Source organism: Dipodomys merriami, unplaced genomic scaffold, assembly GCF_024711535.1.
Source record: "Dipodomys merriami isolate MVZ:Mamm:240054 unplaced genomic scaffold, mDipMer1.0.p SCAF_1, whole genome shotgun sequence".
In the NCBI taxonomy this organism is placed as follows: domain Eukaryota; kingdom Metazoa; phylum Chordata; class Mammalia; order Rodentia; family Heteromyidae; genus Dipodomys; species Dipodomys merriami.
This window is the reverse complement of record NW_027202270.1, coordinates 52,836,812-52,858,361: the sequence shown is the minus strand read 5'-3', so window position 1 is coordinate 52,858,361 and position 21,550 is coordinate 52,836,812. Positions and strand designations below refer to the sequence as shown.

Sequence of the window (21,550 nt, the reverse complement as noted above, 5' to 3'; positions counted from 1 at the left end):
CTTTGAAAATCTATAAAGTTATTTATAAAGTTATTTTGTTTAATTATCCTTAATTTAAACTTTTATCTTTATACATTTCCAGTTTTCCTTTTTGAAAGTTCCTGTTTACTTATCGATACCATTAGTCTACATCAAGATTGTATATTAGCTCAACGTGGCATCACAGTGAGCCAAAGGTCAAAGGATATTTTCATTTATGGATATAAATATATATGGCTTTGCTGGAAAGAAATTTGAAATTTTTGTCTAAAGTTTCACAAATGTACATATCCCTGCAGCAGGTTAAAAAAAAAACAAGTGCATATTCTTTGATCCAGTAAGTTTGCATACGTTAACAAAGAATATGTTTAAGAGCATGTGCATGTAGGTGTCCATGACGCTGTTACTGAAAATATTAAAAACAGAAAGCAATTGAAAGATCTAATTATTAGGGTACTGGTTAAATAACGCATGTACCTCTATCTGATAAAATAGTATTAAGCCATTCAATTGTCATATTATAGAAAATATTGATTTAGGAAACTATGATATAATATTGTGTGTGTGTGTGTGTGTGTGTGTGTGTGTGTGTGTGTGTGTGTGTGTGTGTGTGTGTGTGTGTGTGTGTGTGTGTGTGTGTGTGTGTTGGTACTGGGGCTTGAATTCAGGGCCTGAGCATTGTCTTTAAGCTTTTTTGTAGCTACCACTTCAGCCACAACTCCACTTCTAGCTGTTTTTGAGTAGTTTTGAAGATAAAAGTCTCATGGACTTTCCTGCCCAGGCTGGCTGCTTTGAACTGTGATCCTCAGATCCCAGCTACTTGAGTAGCTAGGATTAAAGGCATGAGCCACTGGTGCTCAGCTTGTAATATAATTTTTGAGAAAAATTGAAGTTTAATAGATCTTAAGTGTATATTAATTAAAATACTAAAAGTAAAATGCCATTAATATTTTATGTGCATATAATGGTATTTTAGGAATGTTTGTCCCACTATTATGATGTATATTTCTTTTCTCTGTATAGATAAGACGTCTTTTGCTATAAAAATTTAGTCAATTAATATAATTTAATGTTTAAATAGGGATACAAGTTGACCTATTGTAACAATGAGGTGTACAAGACACTACAAACTTTACAATTTAGGCGGCGGGGAGGTGGGGAATGTAGTTATGGAGGTGGGAGGGAATGGATGGTAGGGGAAAAACAAAGGAGGAGGCAACAATGCTTGATAAGAAATGTACTCATTACCTTGTTCATGTAAATGTAACCCCTCTGTACAGTATTTTCACAATAAAAAACTTATTTAAAAATTTAGTCAGTATTATTCAGCAAATTGTTACATCTTTTCGTTTCCTCTATTGTAGGACATACTATTCAGTTTATTAGGGGAACTAGTAAAATAATGAAACAGAAAAAGTAGAATCTGTTAAATACTTCTTTAAAAAATTATAAAGGTGATGTACAGAGGGATTACAATTACATGAGTCAGGTAATGAGTATATTTCCATTTGAACAGTAACTTTTCTTCCCTCATTCTCTCCCAGTCCCTCCATCCTCTTCACCCCGAGTTTCATAGTTCACTTTCATCAGTGTTCAGTGAGCTGCACTGCTGTACTTTTTCACCCTTTCTCCATCAAGTTCTGTACCCTCCCCTCCTCACCCTCCCAAATAAACAAACATGAATTAGCCATATCTAAAGATAAGAAGACAGAATCATCAAAAATATTTCTGTAAAAAAGAGATCTCGTTTCCATATCTTGGAGTTTGCTTCAATGTTTATTATTTTATATAAATATAGACAGGCACATAGACATTGCTTCTTTGTGTTTTTCTCCTGAGTATACTCTTTTGGTTTTTTGATGTGTAAGTATCTAGAATCTTGTATAATTGATCCTATCCCAGTGTATTTCAGCTCTAATTTCCACATATCAGAGAGAACACATCCTATTTATCTTTATGAGCTTGGTGTATCTCACTTACCATGATTTATTCTAGTTTCATCTATTCCCTGCAAATGACACAATTTTATTTTTTCTAATGGCTATGTAAAAATATCATTGTGTATAGATACCACATTTTTTGGATCCATCCATCTATTGTGGGCATCTGAGCTGCTTCCATATATTGGCCATTGTGAATAGTGTGGCATTGAACATGGATGTGCAGATGTCTTTATCATATCCTGATTCATGATGTTCAGGGTAGATGCCCAGGAGTGGTATAGCTGGGTAGTAGGGAAGGTGTATATTTAGTTTTTTTTTGAGGAACTTCCAGACTGCTGTTCAGAGTGGCTGCACTAGTTTATATTCCCACCAACAGTGCAGTAGGATTCATTTTCCCCGCTGCCATAAGCTTGTCAACTTTTGTTGTTCAAATTCACAATGTTGGTGAGATGGACTCTCCAAGTTGTTTTGATTTGCATTTCCTTATGGCCAGGGATGATGAGCATTTCCTCATGTGTTTCTTTGCCATTCTTACCTTTTCTTCTGCTCCCTTGCCTGTTTAGTGATTGGTTTATTAGGTTTGGGAGAGATTTTAAGCTTCTTGTATATATCGGATAGTAGGACCTTGTCTGATGTATTGATAGTAAAGATCTTCTCCTTAAGATTCCTAGACAGAGCAATAAGGCAAGAAAAGGACATAAAAGGGATTCACATAGGAAAGAAGTCAAACTATCCTTACTTGTGGATGATATGATCTTATACCTAAATGACCTAAAAGACTCAAGTTTCAAGCTGCTAGAACTGATCAGCCACTTTGGCAAAATAGCAGATACAAAATCAATTCATAGAAATCAGTAGCATTGCTGTATGCCAACAATGTACAACAGAAAGGGAAATCATAAAAAGAATTCCAATTCCAATAGCCTCAAAAATACTTAGGAAAAACCTAACCAAATATGTAAGAGATATTTATAGTGAAAACTATAAAAATTGAATAAATATTTGAAACCAAAGAGGATATCAGGAAATGAAAAGACCTTCCATGTTTATAGATAGGTAGAATCAATATTGTGAAAATGGCCAGACTGCCAAAAATGAATAGCCAAAGCAATTCTAGGCAAAGAACTTAATGAGGGTGGTATCACAATACCAGACTCAACCTCTACTACATAGTTATAATAACAAAAACAGCTTGGTATTGGCAATAAAATAAACCTAAAATGGAACAGATTAGAAAACCCATAAATAAAAACATATACATACAATGATCTGCTATTTGATAAGGTAGTCAAATACATACAGTGGAGGAAAATAGCCTCTTCAATAGTTGGTGGTGGGAAAACTGGGTATTCATATGGAGAAAACTAAAAGTGGATCCCTATTAGTCACCATACACTAATATCAATTCAAAGGACCTCAACATTAGACCTGAAACTTTGAAATTACTGCAAGAGAGAATAAGATACATTAGAACTTAAAGATATGGGTAGAAACTTCTTGAAAAGAGTCCCAGGGTACAACAGTTAGGAGAGGAACTTTAGAAGTTGGACTACATCAAAATAAAAAAAAATTCTGCACAGATAAGGACATAGTTACTAAACTATCAAGAAAGACAACAGATTGGGAGAAGATCTTTACATCAGGCAAAAATTTATTTTAAGAATAAAAATGCAAATGCCCAAAAGTGGGATTGCTGGGTCATAGGGGAGCTCTATGTGAAGTCTTTTGAGGAACCTCCATACTGCTTTCCAAAGTGGTTGAACAAGTTTACACTCCCACCAACAATGCAGTAAGGTTCCCTTCTGTCCACATCCCCTCAGCATCTGTTGTTATTAGAGTTCTTGATTTTTGCCATTCTAACTGGGGTGAGGTGGTATCTCAATGTTGTTTTGATTTGCATTTCTTTTATGGCTGGGGAGGTTAAGCATTTCTTCATGTGTCTATTGGCCATCCTTCTTTCCTCTTCAGAGAAGTTTCTCTTTAAGTCTTTAGCCCACTTATTTATTGGGCAGTTGTTTCTTTGAGGATTTGTTGTTGGGGGATTTGATTTTTTGAGTTCCAAGTATATTTTAGATATGAGACCCTTGTCCGTTGTATGGCTAGTGAAGATCTTCTCCCAATCCGTAGGCTTTCTATTGATCTTGCTAGCTATGTCCTTTGTCATGCAGAAGCTCTGCAACTTCATGCAATCCCATTTGTCCAACCTTTCTTTGATTTGTTGTGTTTCCGGGTCTCTATTAAGAAAATTTGGGCCTGAGCCAAGGACACCTAGGGTTTCTCCTATTCCATCCTGTAATGTTTTCAGAGTGTCTGCTTTGACTTTGAGGTCTTTGATCCATTTGGAGTTGTTGTTTACAAACAAGACCACACTAAAGCTACCAGCACAACTATGTTTATTGCAACATTATTTACCATAGCTAAGATATGGAACCAACCCAGATGCCCCTCAGTAGATGAATGGATAAAGAAAATGTGGTATATATACACAATGGAATTCTATGCCTCCATCAGAAAGAATGACATTGCCCCATTTGTTAGGAAATGGAAAGGCTTGAAAAAATTATATTAAATGAAGTAAGCCAAGCCCAAAGATACATAAGTCCCATGGTTTCCCTTATTTGCAATATCTAATATATATATGAATCAAGCAGAAAAGGTCAGATAATGTGATGTTAGGAAAATGAACCCTTAAGATATGTATTTAAATGTTTTTTTTCTTCCATGCATTTGTTTCTAATGCAGTTATAAGATTATTTCTTTGTTGCTTTGTATGTCCCTCTCCCACAGTATAACCCCTGCTTTCACTATATTTGATGTCAGTATAATTTGTGGAGGAGAAGGGGAAAAACAAATCGTTTAAGGATACAAGTGGACCCATTGCAACAATGAGAAGAACAAGTTGTCATGTCAAAAACGAACTTTACAACTTTGATGGGGGGGGGAGGATTAGGTGGGGGGGGAGAGGGAGGCTGGGAAGGGATGTGAAGGGATGTGAAGGGTAAACAAAGGAGGAGGCTGAATGTTTGATAAGAAATGTACTCATTATCTTGCCCATGTAATTGTAACCCCTCTGTACAGTATATTCACAATTAAAAAAAAAAAAGAGATTAAAAAGGCAGGCCAGGCACCAGTGAGTCCATGCCTGTAATCCTAGCTACTCAGAAAGCCGAGGTATAGGGATCGTGGTTTAAAGCCAGCTTGGGAAGGAAAGTCCGTGAGAATCTTATCTCCAATAAACCACCAGAAAACTGGTGGCTCAAGTGGTAGAGCACTCGCCTTGAGCTGAATAGCTGAGGGACAGTGCCCAGGCCCAGAGTTCAAGCCCCATGACTGACAAAAAAGAGGCAACCCCTATGTTCATCACCTCAACAATAAAAATAAAGAATATTTTAAAAAGTAATTAAAAGGCATGACATAATATTGAAGCTTGATGTGGCCATTAGAATATTGAGAAGGTGCTATCTGCTTACCTGTGCCAAAAGGCACAGGTTGATTATTCTATGAGTACAACCACTTCATCTGAACTGATATTTATACTGGGGCACCCATGAAATCCACCCTATCAGGGAGAAGTGAATATTTATCATAAAAATTAGGACTTAACAGGGGGGTTAGATTCTTTTCAGTCTATTAGGTCTCCTTTTAAAGTGATTTTACTATTCACTACATAGACTGGTTGTTCTATGCCCCAATGTCAACATACTCCTTATATGAGTGCAAATTATTTACTCTCTTGTCCAGCTTGCTAAAATCACTGCACTAACCACAACAATTAGTTAGACAACTCATAACACAAAGTCCTGTCACACAAATTTCCTTTTTTCCCCATATAACACTAAAACTGGCTCGAGAGCTAATCTGTCAAAAACAGTCTGTACTAGCTTTAGCTCAATATAAATAAAGTGTGAAAATAAACAATCAATCACACACATAATAAATGATATGCAAGATGCATAAAGAATGATTTTTGAAAGTTTAGATAAGCGAAAAGAAATACATTTGAATATTTTAATGGAATTGAGTGGAATTACAAGTAAAACATTAAAAAGATTGAAATTTAAGGCATTTTTGTGGCATGAGGATGTATATGAGATACAGGGTATTTCTCCAATTATTACAATGTTTCTCAGAAACTAGATCACATTTTAATAAGAAAAGCTCTCTCTCTCTCTCTCTCTCTCTCTCTCTCTCTCTCTCTCTCTCTCTCTCTCTCTCTCTCTCTCTCTCTCTCTCTCTCTCTACTCAGAAGGCTGAGATCTGGGATCACAGTTTGAAGCCAGCCCACTCAGGAAAATCTGTGAGATTTCCATCTCTGATTAATCACCAAAGAGCTGGAAGTGGATCTGTGGGCTAAAGAGATAGAACACTAGCCTTGAGCACAAATGTTGACAGTGCCCAGGACCTGAGTCCAAGCCCTAGATTGGTGCACGCACGCATGCACACACACACACCCACACACACCCACACACACACATGTTGAGTCATATTAGGGGATCATATTATATATATATATATATATATATTTTATTGTAAAGATACTGTATGGAGGGGTTACAGTTACATGAGTAAGGTAATGAGTCCATTTGCTATCAAGCATTGTTACCCTCGCCTTTGTTTTTTTTTCCTACTATCCCTTCCCTCCCCACCTTCCCAACTCCGTCCTCTCATTTGGCTCCCTCCCCCAAGTTGTAAAGTTCTTTCAACATAGTGTCTTGTATATCTCATTGTTACACTGGATCAACCTGTATCCTTGTTTCAGCATTTTGTTATTTTCTTTCCCCTCCCCAAATTAGAAAAATCTGTATACAGATGAAGGGCACCGGAATCAAATACAGTGAAAACAGGGGTTATACCATGGGGAGAGAACATACAAAAGAAACAAAAAAAATCAAATAGTACATTAAAAACAACAGTAACAAAGAAAAAACCTCTTGTATCCCTATCTTAGGGTTCATTTGGCTTAAGATCATCCTATATGGTCATATGTACATAGCTTTTGATGTTTTCTACTTGTCTGGTAAGATTATCCTAGACATATACTAGTTATTGCAAATAAGGGAAACCATGGGATCTATGTTTCTTTGGGTCTGGCTTACTTAATTTCTTCCAGGACTTTCCATTTCCTAACAAATGGGGCCGTCTCATTTTTTCTGATGGAGGTATAGAATTCCATTGCATATATATGTGTATATATATATATATATATATAGTATATATAGTGTATCTATAGTGTGTACATATATATTGTATATATATATGTGTGTACATATATATATGCTACATTTTCTTGATCCATTCATCTGGGTTGGTTCCATATCTTAGCTATGGTGAATAGTGCTGTGATAAACATAATTGTGCTGGTAGCTTTAGTATAGCCTTGTTTATGGTCATTTGGGTAAATGCCCAAAAGTGGAATTGCTGGGTCATAGGGAAGCTCTATGTGGAGTCTTTTGAGGAATCTCCATACTTCTTTCCAGAGTGGTTGAACAAGTTTACACTCCCACCAAAAATGCAATAGGGTTCAATTTTGGCCACATGCCCTCCAGCATCTGATGTTATTAGATTTCTTGATTGTAGTCATTCTAACTGGGAGGGGGGATTTCAATGTTCTTTTGATTTGAATTTTTTTATGGGTAGAGATATTAAGCATTTCTTCATATGTCTATTTGCCATTCTCATTACCTCTTTAGAGAAGTTTTGAGGATTTGTTGTTGGAGGATTTAGTCTTTTGAGTTCTAAGTATATTTTAGAAATGAGGCCCTTGTCTGTTTGGCTAGTGAAGATCTTCCCCCAGTCCATGGGCTTTCTATTGGTCTTGCTTGCTATGTCCTTTGCCATGCAGAAGGTCTGCTGTTTCATGCAATTAGGCGACCATATTGTAAACAAAAATATGTTGTCTATTTTTTCAGAGTATATTCTACATAGTTAAAATATATTCACCCCTTAAATCTATTGAGATCTTATTTTTCATTTAATGCTTTTATTATGATTGTGTTAATCAGCTTTCCAATGCTGCACAAATCTGATTCTATCACCTTCTGCTCAGTAGACCATATAATTATGAACCTGTCACTGGATTAGCCTATTGATGGGGTCAGAACTTCAACAATCCAATAATTTGTTCCAAATTCCACCTTTGAGCATAGCTACACATGAATACAGCTTTGGGAGGATATTTCAGAGCCCAGCCACTACCATGATATACATTTTACTTTGCTATCTATCAATCTTTTAGTTATAATGCCTACATTATTTTCCTCCTTCATATTATTTCTTACCGTCTCTCTCTCTCTCTCTTTCTCTTTCTCTCTCTCTCTTCTGTGTGTGTGTGTGTGTGTGTGTGTGTGTGTGTGTGTGTGTGTGTGTGTGTGTGTGTGTGTGTTGGTCCTGGGGTTTGAACTCTGGGTCTCGGTGCTATCCCTGAGCTTCTTTTGACAAAGGCTAGAGCTCTACCTCTTGGGCCACAGCTCTGCTTCCAGCTTTTTTGATAGTTTAGTGGTAATAAAGTAACAGAATTTCCTTTCCAGGCTGGCTTCAAACTTAGATATTTGATCTCAGTCACCTGTGTAGCTAGGATTACAGGCATCAGCCATTAGCGCCTAACAGATTGTAGATCTGGTTTCCACATATGAGAGAAAGTGTGTAATATTTGTCTTTATGAGACTGCCTGTTTCAATGAATCTCCAGTTCCAGCCATTTCCATACAAATGACATCATTTTGTTCTTTACAGCTGAATATTTCACTGTGTATTCTCTTATCTAACTTATATAATTAATTTTATAATTTATTATTGTAATATAATATAAACTATTATAAATTATAATTCATTGTATGTTAATATCAATTACAATGGAATATTTATAAATTAATAAAATTATTTTATATAATCATATATAACACATTATATTACATTATAACATAAATTATATATAATACATAATTTATGTATTTATATGTGTATAGTGCACATATATACTATACATACATATAAAATTTGTTAAATATTTTGAATAGTAATCCCTTCCCTGATGTTGTTGAATGGTGCTGTTACAAATATGGATGTACATCAATGTGTATTTTATACTGACATATATTTCATTGCATATATACCCAACAGTGGTCTAGCAGGATAATATAGTAGTTCTATTTTTAGTTTTTGGAGGAACTACAACTTCTAAAATGATTTCTATTGTGACTTCATTAGTTTACATCCCAGTAACAGTATATAGGAATTCCTTTTCCCATGCTTCCTTGTTTGTCCTCTTTATGATAGCCTGAGTTGAGTTGCAACCTCAGTGTCACTTTAATTTGAATTTTATTTATGGATAAGGGTGCTGATTTTTTTTTCTGCCAGTCCTGGGGCGTAAATGCAGGGCCTGGGCACAGTCCCTGAGCTTCTTTTTGCTCAAGGCTAGCACTCTACTACTTGAATCACAGTGCTGCTTCTGGCCTTTTCTATTTATGAACTGAGGAATTAAACCCAGGGCTTCATGGATGCTAGGCAAGTACTCTACCACTAAGCCACATTCCCAGCATATGTATTGGACTTTTATATTTACTCTTTTGAGATCTGTCAAATGATTTTGTCCATTTTTAAGCTGAATTATTTGTTCTTTTTGTTTTTGATTTCTTGAGCTCATTATTAATCTTTTGTCTGATGAATAGCTGCCAATAATTGTCTCCCATTCTGTTGGGTGTCACTTAGTTCTGGTGACTGTCTTGTGATAGAAGCCTTTAAATTTCATTTTTCGATGCTTGATCTAATTTGTTAAGTAATTGGAATCCTATCTAAAAAGTGATTGCCCATATTACATCTTGGAGTGTAGTATTTTCAATGTGTCTGGTCTAAATTTTAAGGTCTTGAGTTCATTTTTTTTTTCACAGCACAAGAGATAGGGATTTATTTTCAGTCTTCTGAATATCCACTTTTCCCAACATTATTTGTTGAAGAAACTGTCTTTTCTACAATATTTTTGTCACTTTTTTGGGAAAAATTTTGTGACTTATAGCTGTGTGCATTTATTTTTGTGTCTTCAATTTTGGCCTACCTACCTGGTTTGTGCCAGTTCCATGCTGCTTTAGTTGTGGTTTTATAGTGTAAGTCACCATTGGAAGTCAGCATAACTCTTCTTCCTCAGAATTGCTTAGGATATCTATTATTTCTTATGAATTTTATAATTATTTTTTTCTATTCACCATGGAATTTGGTGAGGATGGCATTTACTTTGTAGATTACTCTTGATACTCATTTAATATTAATTCCACCACATGGGAGATTTATCCATCTTCTAATATGTTCAGTTTCTTTCTTTGATATTTTATAGTTTTAGTTGTATATGTATTTCACTTCCTTTGTTATTTTTTAATTTTTGAATTTATCCTTTTTTAAAATCAGCATGTTTGTTACTGGTGTATTGAAAGTGCTTTTGCTCTTTTAAAATGTTTATTTTTCAGTATTTGGGATGTTCTCACATTCAGCAGATCAATAAATAGATGAAGTTACCTCAGTTTTCACTTTGTGTGCTTCTATGGTCTGAATCTTTGTATCTCCATTCTTAAATTGTATGTTGAAAATCAACAGCACGATTTTGAATGACAGATTCAATGGCTCTACCTCTAAAATTGTATGAATACCTTTCTGAAAGAGAATTATCTTACTCCTTTTTCCTGCCATGTGAAGTTACAGCAAGAGGAAAACTTTCACCAGACACTATATCTTCTGATTGATTGATCTTGGACTTCCTAGCCACCAGAGTATTGAGAAATAAATTTCTAGTGTTAAAAGCAGCTCACATCCAGAGTATTTTGTTGTATCACTCTGATTGAACTTTCGATTCTTTGTTCACCCAGTTCAAATATTTTTTTTGCAAACCTTTGGCTACTTTATATACCCTTACATTGAATATTTGTTAAACAGCCTTCTTAGAGAAAGCATGAAGGCACTCTGCTTTGCTATGATGAGCATCCTTTAGTAATAATGCTTTGAGCTCATGTTACATGAGTAAATACTTGTTTAATAGAGTAATCATTATCCGAAAACAACTTTCATTTATTTTAATTGGCTAGTCATGTTGAATCACTATTAAAAAGATCTAGTAATGGACTATAAATTAATTATTTTTTGGTTGAGGGGAACTTTTATTCATTAGTTAACAGATTAAGAGCTTCTATGCATTCAAGCTTTGGAGTTTTTATCACAAATATTAACTTAGAATGTTGGCCAGAAAACCAGATAGCGTATACTAGTTAACATTACTAAGAGAATGGTAAAAACAGTTTGTATAAATGCTCTGATGAAATATCTGAAAATGCTCAACTTTCTTATTTTCCATTTATTATTCACTGAATAACTTTAAGATGTGCACATTGGAGAGGTTGGTTATGAGATTCATGATAAGGTAAGAGATTAGAAGTAAACCTTGATATTTCTCTTTCCCTTATATCTCCTATAAGCCCTTAAATTCTATTCCTATTCATTAAGACATAGATCTGAAATCAGTCATTCCTTTCCATATCTACTTGCCACTACTTTGGTTCATGCCTTCATCATTCTCTGACCAAAATTGTACCATACATAATTTGTCTCTCTTCCTCCACTTTTTTCTTATTCAATTGATTGTCCATACTTCAGTCAAGATACTAGAACTGTAATACTGATTATAATGATGATTTTTTCATTACCTTTAGACTAAAGCCCAAACTCTTTTAGTGGTTCCTGAGGGCATTGCATGACTGGATCTTGGCTTCTCATCTTCTATCTGTTCTTACACTTTATAGCATAACCCTGTTGTGTGTACTATTCCTTAAGTGTGGCTTTTAAAGAAGTCTTTTCTCAGTTCTAACAGTTCAGTTTAAGGAGCTATTCACTGTCCTGCTATTTGGTATGTAGCTCTACTTACTTCATCTATCACAACCAAATATACTTATCTACTTTTTGTGAAAGCAGGTTTTGGGGATGTTTATTAAGGAATCTCCAGTACATGTGTAGTACCTAATATGTAGAAGATAGTTCCTTTTTACAAAGAAATACTATAAATGGATATATAGACATTAATAAGGACATCTCTTCCAAAATGAATACTTATTTTGATTACAATAAAAAGATATGCTGATAAACCACATTTTTCTCCCTGTGATTTATCATCTATTCATATTAACTATGTATACTGTACTGTCAAAATTTCAAGTCCTGCATTTGAACTTGTGTAGTTCGTGGCAGTAATTTGTTTAAAAAGATAGTATCAAGAAGACCATTAGGGAATCCCAATTTCCTGACCTCTTAGAACTTACCTGAATGCTATTATATGTTTCATGACTTGTGAATAGGAGAAGGGAAACTGTTTTTGTCTAAAATAGTTTTATATACCATATTAGCTACTAAATTTCAATTAGCTTCTTCACAGTTCTGTTGCTTGTTTGTAGTGTCATTGATTAAGGCTGTACATAATGTGATAATTATTTTAAGGTAAAATATACTTTGTGTCCTAAGTTTAAATTTAGTTCATTTGATTAAAATCTTAGCTTTTATTTTCTTTATTTCAAAAAACAACCCTTTATCACATAGAAAGAGAAAAAATTTCCGATAATAATTTTAGAAGATACAGGTTCTTTGTTATCAAGTTACCTTACTAATGTTTGAATTTCCAGAATCTGCTATGTTATAGTAGAAGAAACAATTACCAAAACACAATGAGTAGAATATTGACAATTTGTAATATTAATGCCAATAATTTTTATGTAGATTTTATTCCTAAATTTAACTACTCAATCTTATAATTTGATAATAATGCATTAACTTTTGCATGTTAAACCCTTAACTAAAAGCACAATAAACATTTTTATTTGGTGTTGGTGGGTCTGTTTATCCATTTACCATTATTCACAAAGATGGCCAGAATAAAAAAATTTCTTACTTTTAGACATTTCTAATCCTGATGAATTGGACAAGTGATAATACACGTGATTCAGAGAACAGATTCCTTTAAAATGGAGCACAATTTAAATTGTTAATTTATTATACTAACCCTATTCATGTAGGAAGAAAGCTGCCTAATAATTAAGAATTGACATTTTAACATGATATTTATAACAGGCATATTGGATCCTTAGTTAAATAGAGCTTCACTTATTTTAAAAGGACTGACAAAAAAATTAAACTTCTCTGGGCAAGTGAAATCTGTATAGTAGCAGAAGTGGAAAACCTGAAAGATGTGGCTGGTTCCTTGTTTGGATGATGCAGAACTGCTCCACGCAGAAGCTTACTGTTTTCAGACAGCATAAGCAGCATCAGCATATACAACTGTGTCAGCCTCTCTTAGTCCCGAGTGTTTGTAACTGCACAGGAGAGAGGACAAATGATGATGATAGCTTAAACAGATACTGATGGGACAGATCTGCTATTTGGTATTTTCTTCACTAGCCCTGAAGATGCTGAGAGAGAGATGGCTGTGATTATCTTTTGTAAGGCAGAAAATGCAGTCTTTATGGGTTTCTGGGAATAGAAAGGTCATGCAGTCTGGAACCTGTGAGCCTTTGCAGTCTGTAAGTCATCAGGTATGACCTTGTGAATTGTGATGATATTACTAGAATGGAGAGTTATTGCTTCCTCTTGCAGTCATTTAGAATGCCTAAAGGCAATGAAATTGTCTATTTTCAGATTTTCCCTTTACTATCTAAGTAAGTAGTATTTATAATTATGGATAACAGCTAAACAATTTGAATTTTAAAGATGTGTGTGTGTGTGTGTGTGTGTGTGTGTGTGTGTGTGTGTGTGTGTGTGTGTGTGTGTGTGTGTGTGTGTATGTTTACCTTGGCCTTTTCTGTGGGGACAAAAGGAAGAGATTCTTTATATGATTAGGAACAAGGTTTGGGCTCTGGATTTTTTTCCAAATTAAATGAGACTCCATATAATGCTTTAAGTAATAAAAGTAGGATAAATCGATCAGAACAGCATAAAAGTATCATAACTATCTGCTTAAAGATATGATACATTACAAAATTGTTATCTAGTTTTTCTTAAGCATTGCTGCTAGCACTGCAGTACACCACAGAGCAATAAGTTTGAGGAGGAGAATAATGTTTATCAGAATCTGGGTTGCAGGATAATTTCCTGAAATTTATATTGCAATGGCTACAGGGTTTCAAAAGGCACTGGATTTAATCTTTTTTTTCAGATAAAGTACTCATGCTGTTGATACTTTTATGTAGATCTTTGCCAAGTCCTTGCAGATAGCTGAGTATAAATTTATTTTACACAGAAAGATTTTGAAATTTGAACTTAGTAAACATTTTTTTTGGTGAAGGGACCCAGAGAGATTTGGCATTTGCTTACTTTCATTTTCAAGTTGAGCAGACTTGATTTCATTAAGCATGTTGACTACAAAGAGAAATTGTTGAGAAGCCGACAGCCATGGATTTATGTATCAATTTGTCAATTATTTTAAAGTACTTTTATTTCTCAAGTCACAAATGCATTTAACTTCTGGTAAGATGCTACCTAAGTTTTGCACTTAAATCTGAAAACAACTGCATTTTATTAATTTTTTATGTTCTACATGTCCCCCCACAATTTTAGAGAACTTATCAGATCTGTTATATTAAATTATCAAAAAATGTTGAAGCATTTTTCCCTGGAATAATGGTGTTATCTTCATGATTCTGTAGCATGATCATTTAGGGCTTCATTTATGTAGTTACATTTAATATATAACAAAGTCTGAAACAGTGAATTGATTCAGTTGAGCTAAGTTTCTCTTTCTTAATTAAAAACACATTGAAAAAATTTACCTACTGATATTGAATATAATTTATAGGTTATTCAAGCTGCTTAACCAGCTTATAGTCTTCTTAGTAGGGAAAATTGCCATATTCTTAAGCTTGATTAATTTTGGAATGATGTGAATATACCTTCTAGTTGCTACAAAATCTGTTTAATCTGTTAGAATTTATTTCCAGTATTTGCATGTATTAATCACTGTGAGTACATTCTGTTTCTTGGCAATGCTTTGGGATCCCTCTAGGCACTGTTTTCAGAACATGTGACTAATTCTGTTGTATTTATGATCTATCAAAGGAACCAAACCATCAAAAATTTTGGTCACGTTCATTTGGTGGTACTTAAATGAGTATATCTCAATAATTTTGGAAAATGAAAGAAATTAGTCTTAGACTTGTCATTTCTTTTATAAACCAGGGAAAAACCAGGAAAAATTATCTGTTACTATGTCAAAATATATTGAGTAAAGATTGGTTAGTATGTAGCAGACATTTAAAAATAATGTTAACCTTTCTTCGTATGTAGCACATTGTTTTTGACCTTTTGAATGGTGAATTGATAGTAATTCTGCCTGATAACAAATGGCAATCTTTTAAAAAATGTTGCCCTTGTGTGTACTGTTCATGAGCAAATGTCTGGGTAATTCTTTGTTCATTGAACGCAAGGAAGTGAATTATTTGCATGAAGCTGCATTTGCTGTTTGAGAAATACAGGGAAAAAAGCCATTTCTTTTTAAGGAGATTATGAGAAAATATACAGAAAAAAACTAGTCAGTCTTTGAATTTTCTTTTCAAAAGTTGTATGCTTCAATTTCCTTTTGTCTTTGAAAAGGGAGTCCTTACAATGGGTAAATTGTTTGCATTGTTGTTATTATTATTATTATTATTATTTATTTTATTTACTTTTTTGTTGGTCATGGGGCCTGAACTCTGGGCCTGGGCACTGTCCCTCAGCTCTTTAGCTCAAGGCTAGTGCTTTACCACTTGAGCCACAGTGCCAGTTCTGGCCTTTTCTGCTTATGTGGTGCGAAGGACTCGAAATCAGGGCTTCATCCATGCAAGGCAAGTACTCTACCACTGAGCCACCTTCCCAGCCCTATTATCATTTTTTTAATTACACAAACTAAGGTGTTTCATCTTGACATTCTAATGTTAATGTACTTTGGTCATTTCACCCTTATTCATTCTTTCTTTCTTTCAATCTCTCTTCTTCCCTTTATACATCCTTAAGTCCTCCTTTCACTTCCAATTCACTCTACTCTACCCTTCCCCAAGATTTCACATGTGAGAGAAAATATGTGATGAGACTTGTCATTGTGTGACTGGTTTATATTGTTTATCATGATGATCTCCACTTCTGCCCAGCTTTCCACAAACAATTCTTTATGGAAGAATAAAACTTCATTGTATATATTTTGTTTATCCATTCATCATTTGGTTATGGTGAATAAGTGCAGCAGTAAATATGGATATGAAGATATATGTAACAATAAGTTCACTGATTCGTGTGTGTGTGTGTGTGTGTGTGTGTGTGTGTGTGTGTTGGGAGCTTGAACTCAGGACTGGTATGTTGTCTTTGAGCTTCTTTTGCTAATGTCTAACATTCTACTACTTTAGCCACAGTTCCACTTCTGTTCCTTTGGAAGTTTATTGGAGATAAGAAGTCTCATGGACTTTCCTGACTAGGTTAGCTTTGAGCTGCAGCCTTCAGGTCTCTGCTTCTGAGTAGCTAGGATTACAGCCGTGAGCAATCGAACCCAGCTTTCAACATAGTTTTTATTTGCATTTCCCTGATAGCTAAAGATGTTGAACATTTTTTGTGTATTTACGAACTATAGAAATGATCCCTGAAAATATAGTCTTTTTTTGTGTGTATTTACTAGAAGTCATATTTATTTGAAAATTGTCTGCCCAGTTCATTTGCCCATTTGTTGTATTATTTGCTCTTTTGTATTTACGATTATTTTTAGTCATTTATATATTCTGGATATTAATTCCCTGTGGAATGGATAGCTGACAAAAATTTTTATCTTATTTTACAGACTATCTCTTCACTCTGTTGATTGTTTCTTTTGTTGTGCAAACATTTTTAAATGAAATATAATCCCATTTGTCAATTATTTATTGTTTTTCTTGAACTATTAGAGCCCAGTGCAGAAGACTTGAACTGTTTCTTCTGGTAGTTTCTAAATTTTGGGTTTTATATGGAAAAATTTGATTTTGTACAGAGTAAGAGATAGGTATCTAATTTCATTCCTCAACATATGGGTATCAAGTTTCCTGGTACCCCTTGGTATATAGACTTTCTTTTCATAAATATATGTTTGGGCACTTTTATCAGAAAGAATGACATTGCCCCATTTGTTAGGAAATGGAAAGACTTGGAAAAAATTATATTAAGTGAAGTAAGCCAGGCCCAAAGAAACATAGGTCCCCTGGTTTCCCTTATTTGCAATAACTAGTGTATGTCTGAGACAAACAGAAAAGGTCAGATAAGTTGATGTTAGGTGAAATGAACCCCAAGATAAGTATTCAAATGTTTTTTCTTTCTTGCGATTGTTTCTAACATATGTATAAGATGATTTTTTTTTGTTTTTGTATGTCCCTCCCCCACGGTATAACCTCTATTTTCACTGTTTGATGTTGGTATAATTTGTGGAGTGGAAGGGAAAAAACAAATCGTTTAAATAGGGATATGGGTGAACCCATTGCAACAATGAGATGTACAAGATGTTATTTCAAAAAATGAACTTTACAACTTTGGTGCAGAGGGGGGGGTCCGGGAGGGGAGTTGGGAAGGGGAAACAAAGGAGGAGGCAACAATGCTTGATAAGAAATATACTCATTACCTTGCTCATGTAATTGTAACCCCTCTGTACGGTATTTTCACACACACACACAAAGAATATTGAGAATCATATGGCCAGGCACTGGTGGCTCATCAGGCTGAGATCTGAGGATTGTGGTTCAGAGCCATCTCAGGCAGGAAACTCTGTGAGACTCTTATCGCCACTCAGAAAACCAGAAATGGCCCTGTGGCTCAAGTGGTAGAGCACTATGAGCTGAAGAGCTGAGGGAAAGTGCCAGGCCCAGAGTTCAAGACCCATGACCAACAACAACAACAAAAGAATCATATGGGTGTACCTTTGTAAACTTCTTTTTGAATCTTCTATTTCATTGGCCCACATGTTCATTTTTTGCTTTCACTATTACCTTTAAGTAGTTGTACAAATGAGTTGCCATTTAACAAAGCAGTCTATGAATATAATATATCTTGATCAATATCACCCATTTCAACATTCTCACTCTCCCCAAGCCTTCCTTCTCTCTTCTTAATTTTGGAGTATATACACTGGATTCTTGAGTCTTTCTCCTTGATCTCACCCCACCCTTTTCATGTATCTTCTCCCAGGTGTTTCATTTTTTTGAACTTTGATTTTGCCTTTCTAAGAAACTATTTGAGTTCTTCCTTGAATCTACTATATTTCAGTTAATACATTTGTATACATTTGTACATTATCCAACAAATTTGCTTATATGCTAATAAACTAAATCTAGCTTTCACATATAAAGAAAAAGCTGCATTTTTTGTCTCTCTGGACCAGACTTACTTAGCAATTTTTTCCATTTCTTTACAAATGGTACAATATTTTTTTTCTAATGAATGAGTAAAATTCCATTATGTATACATAGTACATTTTCTTGATTCCTTCATCCATTGAGGGGCATCTGATTTGATTTCATAGCTTGTTTATGGTCAATAATGCTTCAATAGCCATGGTTGTGCTTTACTGTATTGTGGTTTGTAATTTTGGGGGTAAATGCCCAGAAGTGAAATTGCTAGATATAGGGTCTTTCTATGCTTAATTTTGTGAAGCTCTCCACACAGTTTCTAGAGTGGCTGAACAAGTTTACATTCCCATCAACAGTGTATTTGGGTTCCCTTTTGGCCACATTGCCACCAGCATTGATTATTGTTTATTTTCTTGATAATGGACGTTATAACTGGGGTGGGGTGGGGTGGAATACTAATGTTGTTTTAATTTACTTTTCCTTTATGTCCAGAAACATTGAGTATTTCTTCATGTCTGTATTAGCAACTTTTACTTCTTCTGGGAAGATTTTTTTTTAGTTCATTATCCCATTTATTAATTGAGTTGGTGGGTTTTTTTTGAGGGTTTAAGTTTTCAAGTTCTCTCTATATTGTGGATATTATGCAGTTGATTGTGTAGATGGTAAAAATCCTCTCTCATTGTGTAAGCTGTTCTCTTAGCTTGTTGGTTATGTCCTTGACATGCATAAGATTTTTTTAATTCAATGCAGTCCCATTTATCATGTCTTTGATTTGCTGTACTTCTGGATCTTTACTCTACCTCTCTGTTTTTGTGCTAGTTCCATGATGTTTTTGATACCATTGATATGTAGTACAGTTTGTAGTCAGGTATTGTGATGCATCTAGCCTTAGTCTTTTTACTCAGGATTACTTTGGGTGTTTGAAGGTCTTTTGAGTTTCTGTATGAGTTTTAGGATAGGACAACCAATTTTAAGTTAATCTGTAAGTTGATGAATTCTAGGATAATTTATAACGAATCTTTCTGCACACAATAGTCAGCATAAGAAAAATAAAAGGTTAACTTGAACTATATAATCCCAAGTTTTATAATTTTTTAACAAGTGTATTGAATTCTTTTAATGCATAATTTTGTTATGCATAGCACTATAAACTATGAATCAATAAAATTACTCTATGGGCTTTATAAGATTAAAAAATAAGAGTGAGATAGACCTTTCTCATTGGCAGGAGGCAGTATCAGAAATCCCAAGAATCACCCTAAAATAGGATTGTGATCAATCCATCCCAATTTAAGGCTAAGGTAATTAAGTAAGTAAATATGACAATTATAGAAGGAAAATTGTTATTTATGAGGATAAATGTTTGAAAATAAAGATAGGCTTCTTTGGGAGTCCTTTGAAATAGGTGTTTATCATACTAAAATGTGTATGATTTATCAAGTGACAAAATTTGCTGAGGAATAGGTTACCACAGGCTTTGAAAAAGAGGATTAGGTGAAAATAGGCCCTCATTACTGGCTGGTGGACAGTTGGGCATTACTCTGTTCTCTTTCATATGAGTATGAGCAGGAAAGCAGGGAGAGCAAATGCAAAACCCTTGTTTTCCCAAACTGGGCATGCTACTCCATTAAGGTCTGCCAGGAATCTTCTTTCTTGTACTAGAACAAAAGAGAGTTGATTTGTAATAAGCTGCTGGGTTGTAATAGCTGACTCCAGTAAGAGGTTGCAAGTGTAGTGGTTCAGTATTGGGCTCCAAAATTCCCTCATTTCAGACTTTGCAGTATTACTTACTGTGTGAACTTTTTTTTTTTCAATTGTCACTTAAGAATGGGTGTTAATGATACCTATATCAAAGAGTTGTGAAGATTAAATTTGTTGTATATAAAGGATTTGTAATGATCTATGGCGTGTTAACAAGCACATTATTGCCAACATTAGTTGTTGACAAATGGTTATATATTCTAAGATCCAGAGTGGCTCTCAGCAGGCCACTGTAGCAATAATTAGTTGTTTTGCTTTTTGTCCACTGTATTCTGAAGTATTTAATAAAAAGTTCTATGAACAAATAATTTGTAACTAGTGAATATCATTTATTGTAGCATATTGTCTTAATAGCTTCACTTTATTATTAGTTATTGCTATTATTCTCTCCTTTTGCCATATTTATAAAATCAGCTCTAAAACATAGGTATGCATATACAAAAATACATTAGTACATGTAGGATTTAATACTAGCCATGTTTTTAAGGATCTATTTGGGGTTTTGGAAAGTATCCACTGTTAATGTAGTTAAACTACTACTCTACTAGGATTCTATGATTATTGATCTTTCACTTGACTATAATATTCCAACTCTCATTCGTTACAGAGAGATTAGTAGGCCTTTAAATATATTTAACAGCAATTTTAGATTCTTCTTGGTTACAAATTAAGGTCAGAATGAAGGACTAAAGCCAAGGCCTATATATAATAATTGGGACAAGTTTACATAGATGAGACGATGTGAGTTATTTTCATTTTTGTAAAAATTGCCTAGGACAAAAAATTCACTGCGAATAAAGTATAATGTGTTTTACTAATTTTACTTAGTACTTTTTTTGGGGGGGGTCCAGTTGTGGGGCCTGAACTCTGGGACTGGGCGCTTTCCCTCAGCTCATCAGCTCAAGGCTAGCGCTCTACCACTTGAGCCACAGCGCCACTTCCGGCTTTTTTCTTTTTGCTTATGTGGTGCTGAGGAATTGAACCCAGGGCCTCTGGCATGCAAGGCAAGCGCTCTACCACTGAGCCACCTTCCCAGGCCCTACTTAGTACTTTTATTCTAAATAAAAGGCTAAAGTGAAATGTTATAAATATAATAGTATATAACTGAATTAAATAAAGTTCCTACTTGACAAAGTACATTTTGAATTTCTGGTGATTATTTCAGTAAAACATCTAGTTGCCTAAAGTTGCCAAAGAACTCCTAAGTACATGTAATTAATTGACTATTTGGATGAAACTTAGGTGTTGTATTTTGTGAGACATCTCTCAATTTCAGCTTTGTTTCTTTTTTGTTGTTGTTGAGCAGACTTTCTCAATGTGCAGTTATTTCCCCAAAATTAGCATGACGTTACTTGAATTCCAGGTAACAAATTGTGAAAACAAGCAAATAAACATAGAGAATCTTCCAACATTGTAGTGAGCACAGTTCTGGGCAAAAATACAATGAACAAATAAGCCCTTGACTTCAGGAGATCTCTGGTAGTGAGTATAATCACTTAATACAAGAAACTGTAAGAGA

At 34.5% G+C, this 21,550-nt stretch overlaps 1 protein-coding gene across 12 annotated transcripts in view; it reads left to right on the top strand.

The window, feature by feature from the left end:
* Slc4a10 (solute carrier family 4 member 10) overlaps positions 1-21,550 on the top strand; it is a 446,328-nt gene that overhangs the window by 222,892 nt on the left and 201,886 nt on the right. For 2 of the 12 annotated variants that reach the window (XM_070022024.1, XM_070021985.1), the window contains exon 1: positions 13,287-13,476. The exons of 9 other annotated variants lie outside the window; for them this stretch is intronic. In XM_070022024.1, the coding sequence (XP_069878125.1) occupies positions 13,396-13,476 (81 nt within the window). In that variant the 5' untranslated portion in view covers positions 13,287-13,395. Of the gene's footprint in view, positions 1-13,286; positions 13,477-21,550 lie in introns of those variants that run through there. One more of the 12 variants, XM_070022015.1, reaches the window with a different exon arrangement.